This window comes from Schistocerca serialis, chromosome 3 (genome assembly GCF_023864345.2).
Source record: "Schistocerca serialis cubense isolate TAMUIC-IGC-003099 chromosome 3, iqSchSeri2.2, whole genome shotgun sequence".
Lineage (NCBI taxonomy): Eukaryota > Metazoa > Arthropoda > Insecta > Orthoptera > Acrididae > Schistocerca > Schistocerca serialis.
The window spans coordinates 359239957-359251998 of NC_064640.1; the positions used below are offsets into that span (position 1 = coordinate 359239957).

The 12042-nt window shown below is 38.6% G+C and overlaps 1 protein-coding gene across 1 annotated transcript in view; it reads right to left on the bottom strand.

Moving 5' to 3' along the window:
• The window catches only part of LOC126470164 (intermembrane lipid transfer protein VPS13A-like), a 762201-nt gene that overhangs the window by 145724 nt on the left and 604435 nt on the right, over nt 1-12042 (bottom strand). The window contains exon 52 of the mRNA XM_050097791.1: nt 9637-9816. Within this exon, the coding sequence (XP_049953748.1) occupies nt 9637-9816 (180 nt within the window). The remainder of the gene's footprint in view (nt 1-9636; nt 9817-12042) is intronic.

Here is a 12042-nt window from a genome sequence, read left to right on the forward strand (position 1 = left end):
CATCCAAACCATCATCGAACCCATCGTTCTACCATTCCTAGACCGGCAAGGGAACTTGCTGTTCCTACAGGACAATGCACGTCTGCATGTATCCCGTGCCACCCAACGTGCTCTAGAAGGTGTAAGTCAACTACCCTGGCCAGCAAGATCTCCGGATCTGTCCCCCATTGAGCATGTTTGGGACTGGATGAAGCGTCGTCTCACGCGGTCTGCACGTCCAGCACGAATGCTGGTCCAACTGAGGCGCCAGGTGGAAATGGCATGGCAAGCCGTTCCACAGGACTACATCCAGCATCTCTACGATCGTCTCCATCGGAGAATAGCAGCCTGCATTGCTGCGAAAGGTGGATATACACTGTACTAGTGCCGACATTGTGCATGCTCTGTTGCCTGTGTCTATGTGCCTGTGGTTCTGTCAGTGTGATCATGTGATGTATCTGACCCCAGGAATGTGTCAATAAAGTTTCCCCTTCCTGGGACAATGAATTCACGGTGTTCTTATTTCAATTTCCAGGAGTGTATGTGCCGCTATAGAACACACACTGCATATCAATCAAACTCAAAATGCAGCTCAGTGCACGAAAATTTATTGTAAGACACAACATTTCTGTTAACAAAACATTTGATATATGATTTTAAATTCATTTTGTTTATACTTTTTCATCCTTTGTCAATAGAACACCAAGAAAATATCTGTTATCACAGTAACTATGACAACAACATTAAACAAAACAATGCCCTATACTTTGCTTGTTGTGAAAATGAGGTCTACCTCATCAAAGTCTTCAGGGTTATTTTCTCTAGATTTATGAAGATGTTTTCAGTTTCATTTTCCTGATGTGCTGGTGCAGTCAGCTAAGACAGAGGCTGTTCCTGTAGTATTTCATGTTATGAGCAATACAAACATAGAATCATTTGCTACTCATTTCAAACAATGTTTTACAGTATAATTTTACTGCCTCAGTGCTAGAGTAGCTTGACGATAAAACACAAACAGTAATCAGCATACTGTACACTGATTAGTCAGAACATTACAACCACCTACCTAATAGCTGGAATGTCCACCTTTGGTGCAGATAACAGCAGAGATGTGTTGCAGCATGGAGGCAATGAGGGTTTGGTAGGTCACTGGAGGGAGTTGGCATCACATCTGTACAGAAAAGTCATCTCATTCCCGCAAATACTGGGGAGGGGGGGGGGGGGGGGGGGTGATGAGCTCTGATGCCACATTCAATCACATCCCAGATGTGTTCATTCAGGTTCAGATCTGGCAAGTTGGGGGACCAGCACGTCAACTGAAACTCACCACTGTGTTCCTCGAACCACTCCATCACACTACTGACCCTGTGATATAGTGCATGATCTTGTTGATAAATGCCACTGCCATTGGGAAGCATGATCATCGTGTGGTCTGCAACAAGTGAACAAGACTTCTTGGCTATCAAGGTGTCTTGCATGAGCTCCCATGGATTCCCACATGAACATTCCCCAGAGAAAGCCACTGCTAGCTTGTCTCTGTCCTGCAGCAACAGTGTCAAGGAGATATTCACCTGGAAGACAATGGATTTGCACCCTCCCATTGGCATGCTGAAGAGGGTATCAGCATTCATCAGACCATGCAACATTCTGCCACTGCGCCAACATCCAGTTCCAATGGTTACATATCCATTTCAGTCATAGTTGTCAATGTCATAGTGTTAACAGTGGCACATGTATGGGTCGTAGGCTGCGGAGGTCCATTGTTAGGGGTGTTCAGTGCACTGTGTGTTCAGACACACATCTACTCTGCCCAGAATTAAAGTCTGATGTTAGTTCCACCACAGTTTGCTGCCTGTCCTGTTTTACCAGACTGCCCAGCCTATGATTTCCAACATCTTCAATGAGTGGTGGTTGCCCAACCCATCGATGTCTGGACATGGTTGCACCTTGGTTTCACTATGTAATGAAGACAATCATCAGAGCACTCTTTGAAGACCCAACAAGTCTTGCAGTATATGAAATGCTCATTCCAAGCCTCCAGGCTGTCACAATCTGCCCTCAGTGAAACTCAGATAGATTGTGTGCCTCTCCCATTCTATTCATGGACAGCACACTCGCTGATACTACATCCATGGTGTGTGTGTGTCTGACTAGCAGTCATTCCGCACCAGATGACAATGTGATATCACCTGGACAGGTTTATATTAATAGTAGGTTGATGGTCATAATGTTCTGCTGAATTAGTGTATAATGTATCAGTAAACCTATTCATGCATAGGATCTTTAAAACACACAACACATGGCCACCTTTTGAATGGTTCTTTACCTCAAAAGAATGGATTGCTGATGACTGATGACATATATCATTTTCTGTGATGAATACTGGCAATACCCTATCTTAGATGACCATTGCATTAAAGTATGATGGTGCTGAGGAGAGAGGAAACATTCTCACAATGTTTTGGGCTGATGCACTAGCGTTGCTCTTTTTTCAAAGGAATCATCCAGATATTACTCTTAAATGGTTTAGGGAAATCATGGAAAACCTAAATCTGGAGGCTATGACAAGTATTTGAACCACTATTTTCCCTATATAATTTATTTATTTATTAAACCTTGCAAAATTTGGGCCATCAGGCCCTCTGTTATGTCTAGCCAGGCATTCTACATATTTTACATTACACATGTTCCTGCATCTACATCTACACAGATACTCCGGAAGCCACCATACAGTGTGTAGTGGAGGGTAACCTGTACTTCAACTTGTCATTTCCATTCTTGTTCCACTCACAAAGGGAGCAAGGGGAAAATGACTGTATGCCTCTGAGTGAGTCTTGATGCCTTGTATCTTACCTTTGTGGTCCCTACTTGCAATGTGTATTGGAAGTAGTAGAATTGTTCACCAGACAGCTTCAAATGACGATTCTCTAAATTTTCTTAATAGTGTTTCTCAAAAGGAATGTTGCATTCCCTCCAGGGATTTCCATTTGAGATCCCAGAAGCATCTCCATAACATGTACATGCTGTTCAAACCTATTGGTAACAAATCTAGCAGCCTGCCTCTCAACTGCATGGATGTCTTCCTTCAATCCGATGTGGTTCACATCCCAAACACTCAAGCAGTATTCAAGAATAGGTCACACCAGAGTCCTATATGTGGTCTCCTTTACAGGTGAACCACTCTTTCCTAAAATTCTCCCAAGCCTCCCTACCACAGTTCTCACAAGCTTGTTCCATCTCACATCGCTTTTCAATGTTATGCCCAGATATTTAAATGACTTGACTGTGCCAAGCAGGACACTAGTAGTACTGTATCTGGACATTACATGTTTGATCTTCCCACACATCTGCATTAACTTACATCTTTCCACATTTAGGGCTGGCTGCCATTTATCACAACTGGAAATTTTGTCTAAGTCATCTTTTGTCTTCCTACAGTCACTCAACTTTGACACCTTACCATAAACCATGGCATCAACAAACAACCACAGATTGTTATCCACCCTATCAGCCAAATCACCTACGTATATAGAGAACAACAGTGGTCCTACTACACTTCCCTGGGGCACTCCTGGTGATACCCTTGTCCCTGATGAACAGTCACCATCGAGAACAACATACGGGGTTCAATCATTTAAGAAGTCTTTGAGCCACTCACATATCTGTGAACTAATTCCTTATGCTCATACCTTTGTTAACAGCCTGCAATGGGGCACCATGTCAAATGCTTTCTGGAAATCTAGAAATATGGAATCTGCCTGTTGCCTTTATCCATAGTTCTCAGTATACCATGTGAGGAAAGCACAAGCTGAGTTTCACATGAGTGGTCCTTTCTAAAACCATGCTGATTTGTGCACATAAGCTTCTCATTTGCAAAAAAGTTTATTATATTCAAACTGAGAATATGTTCCAGGATTCTGCAGCAAACAAAAGTTAGGGATATTGGTCAAGAATTTTGCAGGTCAATTCTTTTACCATTCTGTATTTCAGTAAGAATATTATACTACATTTAGAAATTAAAGATTACAGTAATACAGATAAAAGAAAACACACACACACAAACACACACACACAAAGAGTTCCTATTTGTACATGATAAGTACGGTATTTAGAAATTATACTAAGGTGAGATTATAGTTATGTGTGCCAACAGCAGTGGGTATGAGAGAAAGAACTGGAGGAGGGAGGGAAAGAAGAAAATAATAACACGCAGTTAAAGAATATAAGGGAAATAAACATGGTGTTAGTCATAGAGAAAGGAGAAGAGAACAGAACAGAACTGAGAGAAGAAAAGAGCATTGACTTTGCTACTTGACAGAGGGGAAGTTGTCCTTATACATTAACTTTTGAGGAACATGTTATAAGGGTAACAAAAGGACATGCTTCAACTTCTTATTAAATGCATCTGGCCACTGAATTCTGTACAGAGTACAGGGCAACTTGTTCCAGGGGCAGTCAGAAGCACAGCAAAGGAGTTTGTGGATGTTTTTGTTTCGTGAGTGGGTGCAGCTAGGATATGAGATAAATGGTACATTGTATTTCAATTATGATGGCATGAAAGATGTTTAATCTCTATGGTGAGGTAATGGGGTACTTGAGAGATGAGGAGCTGGTGAAGTGGTAGCCACCACAACGACCCTAACTTGGCATATGAAGCAATAACATGGACATATCAGTGGATGCTGCAGATATAACAGACAAGAATTCATTATTTGTTCTAACTGTCTTGTATTTGCACTGCTGATATCATGTTGAATTACATGACAATAGCTGAGGTTGGCTAGAATGAGTGCTTGCATCATTTTACAGTCCACATCCTGTGGAAACATGTTCCAAAAATTTTTGAGGACATAGTGGTATGCAGTAGTCTTCTGGCACATTGAGACAGTATTCTCTACCCAGCTCAGATGCTCATACAATGCTACATCCAAGTTCTTCACTATTTTCTGATAAAGTACTGAAATACTGTCAAGCTGAATATGAGATAATTGTTTGTGTATTTCTAAATTTACTCATTTCTCATCAATGATAGAATCTGCTACAGTTGTAAAAAATATTCATTTCTAAAAAGGAAAGCACTATCTAGTTTAAAGACGTATGTCCCATCTTCAGGTGTGTATTAAAATGTGAGTCCATAAAGAATGCACAACTAAGATTAAAATAGGTTAAAATTGTGTGTCCCTGGTCCATGGCATGCAAGAGAATATCCTTCATTTCAGGTGGTATACAAAGATTAAATGCGACTTTTTAGCATTTAGTGTCAGCCCCAGGATTTTCACCCACATTATCACTGAAAACAGATCATCATCATCATCTGAAAGACCTCAGCATTTATACCTGCAAAATGGTTAAAACTGGAGGTCGTTGGTAGATAAACTATTTTCACAGAAGGACCAAGCCAGTGAAATGACACTGACAAATAAGAAAGACACAATTGGGCATGAGACTGAATCATGTGATACTCTTGAGGGAAAATGTTCCCAGGATGATTTTTCATTCCCACAGACACAACACTGCTGTCTGATTTTCAAGTAGCTTTCAAATCACTTCAGTGCACTGTCTGAGAAATTTAGCTGTCATATGTTTCTGAGCAGTGTGTCAAGACTGAAAGTATCTAAAGCATTGCTAAAGTCTAGAAGTGCTAATGTCATTGCATCACAGTTGTCGATGGCACATTTCAGGTCATCATTTACCATAACTAGTGCACTGTCTGCACTATAGGGTTTACAAAGCCCAGACTGATATTTGTCATATAGGTTGAATTTGTACAAGTGTTCAGTGATTAGGCCATGAACAATATATGCCAATGCTTTCAAAACAGTGGGTAATATGCTAATTGTAAGTAATCACTAGGGGATTACCATTGTCTTACCACAGCACCATTTTACTTGGAATCATTGTGTGGAGTGCCATAGCATTATGATTTAAGGTTACCTATGGTAATGGTTATGGGAATTCTGATAATACAGTTGTATGTCATGGGTATCCTTTGTCATCATATGTTACGCATTATGAGTCAGTACCTCTGTACCATCTTCACATGTGGCAAGACTCATCCATACATAAATAACGTTTATCTTTATGAAATGCCTGTAAGATGTTCAGCCCACACTGTATGCCCTGGATCATAAATTCTAATTTTTCTACTTGAGATTTTTATGGCTGTTGAATGATCATGAATAATCATAGCTCCTTACAACTTTTTCATCTTATGGAGTCAATGTCAAAATGCATTCTCTTCAACTTCAGAAGGATCATAATTCAGCTGTAATGATAAATAAAATGCGGATGTCAGTGATCACTGTTGAACAGCTCAGACTGTGTCAGTGTATAAACAGTTCTCAATGCATCAGGTAACTACTAAGGCAAACTTCCTGACAGGTTAAAACTGTATGCCAGACAGGTTTAAGTCTCAGTCCAGCACACAGTTTTAATTTGCCAGGAGGCATATAATACACAACAGAGTGAAGAATTCTTTCTTGACACTACCCAGTTCATTTCTGAACAACAATGTAGGTATGCATGATGTCACTTTATCCAGAACTCCCATCTTACTATGAGGTAGCAAACGACACTGCCACATGACCTCCTTAAGTCACACAGTACAGAGGTTATACGAATATGGGAAATTTAGATGCTCAGGCCACAGAACTTGTGAGTCTTAGTAGTTGTTGGTAAGCACTTAGTGTACTGGTACAGATGCATTCAGAATCATGTGATACAACTGGACCAGTGGATAAAGTGCAAATGATTAAGTGTATCACAGAATGAGGACCATTTACACTTAATTTCTAGGTGTTTGCAGTCAATTTTCCCAATACGGAGACTGCTGGCATATGATGTGCATTCATTCCACTTCCATTGTATACAGTATCCCACTAACAACCATTTTGTTAGGCAAGACAATGCACTGCCACGCCATACCATAAATTGTCTTGTTGAATATTCTGCAGACATGACAATAACACTTCCTTGGCTCTTGAAATTATCTGACCTGTCTTCCACTGAGAACATTTGATAATGTTATGACATATTTGTATGCATTAAAATTTTACATACAAAAAAATAACATAAATCTTCTAGTTCTTCTCACAGTAAATTAACCCTTAACTGGTCGCACAGGGTGTTCAGAACACCCCAGTCGTCCTTGTCAATGGATTATTACATAATGGATAGGAGTATAACGTCATGTTCTTTGGTACCTTTCTAGGACATAATATGAAAGCTTTGAGTAACAATAGAATCTACAATGGAAGTGCAAGTTCCAAGAAAACACACAACAATGTGCCTTGGGGTGTTTTCTGCATCCCGCGCGAGTCTTTATGTTGCAGTACTGAAAGAAAGCACACAGTTGTGTTCCGTAGCAGCCGCTTGTATTTTGTCACTCTGTGCAGTTAAAACAGCTATGGATCATTATGAAATAAAACAAGAAAGAGTGTGGGAGCTTCTGAAAGAGGTCATAGACAAAACTTTTGAAGGAGGAGAAGAGGAAGGGGAGGAAACAGACAGGTGTGCAGTTCTCTCTCATCACAGTGACATGGAAATTGAGGATGAAGACAACCTGGAACAGGAACCACAAGTAAGTGCAGCTGATAATAAAAGCAAGCATGATTTTTTTATTGGAAAGGATAAGGTTACAAAATGGATGAAAAATTGTCCTAGTTGCAACGTAAGAACTATTCATCGCCCTGGTGTGAAAGCTATCGCAAAATCTGTGAAAGCTGCTGTGGCCTGTTTTTCGATATTTATGAATGACATAATAATTAGAATGATTACATCATGTGCAAATATTTACATACAACACATTGCACCAAATTTCACAGGAGACCATGAATGCCAAACCAACAAATGAGGAAGAAATAAAATCTCTTCTGGGTCTGTTGATATTGGCTGGGCATTACAGCGCAGGGCACCAAAATCTGGAAGACTTATGGGACACAAATGGTTTTGGAACAGCAATATTTCATGCAACAATGAGTTTATGGTGCTTTTGTTTCTTGTTGCTTTGTTTGAGATTTGATGAAATTCGAGAGAGACCACAGTGAAGAGAACTTGATCGCCTAGAGAAGTGTTTGAATTATTCATGTCCAACTGTGTCAGTAATTATACTGTGTCTGAATATATGGCAGCAGATGAACAACTGGTTGCATTTAGAGGCAAATGCAGTTTCTGACAGTATATACCAAGCAAGCCTGCGAAATACGATTTGAAAATTTTCACCTTATGTGATGCAAGAACATGGTATACTTTGGGGATGGAAATCTAGATTGGGAAACAGTCAGAGGGTCCCTTTGTACTGTCAAACTTGCCTAAGGAGATAGTAAACATACTTGTATGGCCTATTGAAAGTATAGGACACAATGTGACACTAGACAGCTGGTTTTGTTCCGTACCACTGGCTGAAGAGCTCCTCAAAACACACTTACAGTAGTAAGAACTCTTAGAAAGAATAAGAGGGAGCTCCTTCCAGACTTTGTTTGCATGAAAGGTTGTGAACTTAGAAGCAGCCTTTTTGGATTCACAAAAGATATCACCATAGTTTCATATGTGCCAAAGAAGGGCAAAAACATAACTCTCCTTTCATCTTTGCATCATGATGGTGCGACTGACATTAACACTGTGAAGGAAAAGAAACCAGAAATTATAACAATGTACAATAAGACCAAAACAGGTGTGGACACAACAGATGAAATGTGTGCTACTTATTCAACCTCAAGAAAAACTAGACATTGGACACTTTCCATACTTTTCTGAATGATTGACATTGCTTGCGTTGATGCCTTCATCATATACGCAAATAATAACAATGAGAGGATCCATGTGATGTTGGAAGGTCATTAGTAAATCCCATAGTGTGCAAGAGAGCAGCCACTCACTCCCTACCTAAACTGGTTAGACAGAAAGCCGCTAAAATGGCGGGAATTGAAGACAGCAACAATGCACCACCTTCTGAACAAAGAATACTTAAGCACAGGCACTGCCCAGATTGTCCTTGGAGTAGAGGTATAAAAGTTAAATTGCACTGTGCTCAATGTTTGAAAGTTATGTGTGTAAAGTACATGAGAAATGTGTGCGAAAATTGTTAGAATGATGCACCCCTTGCAGCCAGTGAGAGTGACTGATTTGATAAAATGTTTATATGAGTTGACTGAACAAATGTTTAATTATATGTATAATGTCTTATACCTGTAATACAGTATGAAGAATAACAGAAATAAATAACTAAACAAAATATTGTAAGAAAATGGGAATTATTGAATATCTTTCAAATAACCCAATTTAATACTAAAGTAATATTAAATAAAATGATAATGTACCAGGAGATATGATTCTAAATGGCCATTTGTGAAGTCAACATATTCATATCAGTGATATGCTGCATAACAATGTCATTATAGCCACTTTTATTTGGGGTGTTAGCAACATCCCGCGTGGCTATTAATGTTACGGAAAGCCGCACAACTGCATAAGGAATAACACTGAATTAATACCTATCTTTAAAATTCTGACAGGGAAACAGAGAAATTCTGTAAATAACTTCAATAACTTTAAAAGTGTCTATTCTGTAGTAAGTATGGGTGCCAATATACTTAAATTGTATACACTCATTAAATACATGATGTCAAATATACCCACAGACATTTTGCAAGGACTTACATGAACATAATCTTTCATTTGTGCTGTCTTCAAATCATGTTTCCATTTATCTTCAATCCAAGAGGCTAGTTCCAAAGTAAGTATTTTCCATTTATTGGCCACAATGACTTCCCACAGTGCTGCTGAGTCTGTTATACTTAAATATGCTAATTCCTTCTGATGTTTATTTGAGTCAGTTCCCTGAAAATCATGTTAAAATCTAAATTTAGTAAAGCTGTGGTTTTAAACAGGTATTATAGCTGATAAAGTAAGTTTTCTCCATAAAAACTAGAATAAGCATGAATTACATGAAATTGAACTGGAATTTTACAATTATTTAACCCTATTTCATCAGTATCAAGTTGTAAATCAATAGGCAAGTTTATTACACACTCAGCTCTGAACTTGGCCAGAATAGTGCACCATGTCCAGCTGCTGACCAGTATTGTTATGGTACTTAGATGATTCCCATAGCCACAGAAGTGAATTTTGAGCTACCAATATTCACCTACTTCAGCTTCAGGTTCATGTTTCATAGACAGAAGCAGCCTCATAAAGAAACTGAATGATTCTTGTATCACTATCATATATGGTAACAGTGGGAGGTAAATCTTTTTAACATTCTGTGCTTATAGATCATACTCATGAACTGCTAATTATAATTAACAATGGAAACAAAATACTACATCAAAGAAGAATACTGTTTTCTCATTTATGGTCTTTCCCTACATGTTTCAGAGTAGGCATTCTATTTTATAGCATTACATAAATACAGCTTATAATTCATCTCCTTCTCTCTCTGTTAATGAAATCTGTTTTCCTCTGCAGGAATACAAAATTTTCATACTTTGGGATGGTAACTTCTGAGCACTGTATATTTGTTGTATAAATACATTTACAGTATTTTCAAACTAAAACAATCAAAAGTCAGTGTTCATTGAAATACAGACAAGGTATATTATTTTTGTAAGAACAGATGAAGCTGAACTATAACTAATCACTGTATCACCTGAAAATAGAGCTTTGCTTGCAAAACATACGGGGGTAAATTCAAAGCCAGAATTCAGTGGAACATATATTCTGCTTTCAAATATTTTAAGTTAATATAAAATGTGAAAAACATTCAGAGCCTGTTAAAGACCATTTTTCCACACACGTGACTTATCATTTGGTGGCCCTGTCCCCTCTTTCCCTTGTATCCTTTCCCCTTTCATTTGTCTACTTTGACTCATGTTCTTTTTTACTACTAATTGTGACTTGCACAGAATAAGAATCTTGTATATGGGCACCCCTGGTACCCCAGGCAGTAGCTTTTGTCACTTGGACCAAAAACTTGCCATGTGAAGATCCCACTAAAATAACCATTGATGTTGAGGTAGCATTCTTTCTCATAATTTTTGTTAACACTAGATGTGTATAACAGTCGAAGCATTCATAAACAAGTTGTTTTTGAATACTTCCACATATCTACATGCGCCTTGATGTTTACTCTACCAAGTGTATGAAAGAACAAACATTTTATGGTATTACACCACACCATAAAATTTCTTTCAAGTCCATTAGAAATTGTAGTGCACAAAAACTGTAGACCTCCATGCAAGTTCTTATCAGTCTAATATACAGGATGATTCAGAAAGAATGTCACATATTTTGTGAGGTGATTCTATATGTGAAAATAAACGAAAAAAGTCCTATGAACATGTGTCCAATTTTCGATTATTACAAACCCAAGTGGATTGAAGACTAAAGACATCCATGAATGAGTATCAAGACAAGTGTGAATATTATTTACTGAAATGCTGTGTTGGTATTGTGGCAGTCAGAATAATGTTGCGATCCATCCTACAAGAGGTGTTCAAAAAGTGCCCCACACATCTCAATGCACTTGTCAATGATTTGCAGACTGTGAAGTGTTGCACGTCGAACATGATTTCAGCAGGCTTTAATGTGGGCAACAGTGTCAGTGATGTAAGCAAAATTCTTTACATTTATCCACCTTTGTAACATACACAATCCTGTTTAACCAGCCCATAAAGAAGAGTCTAATGGGGTTAAATTGGGCGATCTGGTTGGCCAGTTAATGGGTCTGCCACAGCAAATCAACCATTGAGGAAACATATTATTCAGATACTGGGATACTTTTCTGGTTCAGGGAAACTTTAATCCATCATGTTGCACGTAGATTTGTCACTATTGCTCTACCCAGCTAGCACTCAAGCTTATTTCAAGGTGGATATTAAGTTTAGGTTCAGTTGAAAATTCAAGATTGAAAAATCAACCTGTTACACAGCTTATTTCAGGGTGGATATTGAGTTTAGGTTCAGTTGAAAATTCAAGATTGAAAAATCAACCTGTTACACAGTTTACATCAAGCTGTAAAAATTTAGCTTGAATTAAAATAATTTTCCCAAGCTTGAAATAAACTGT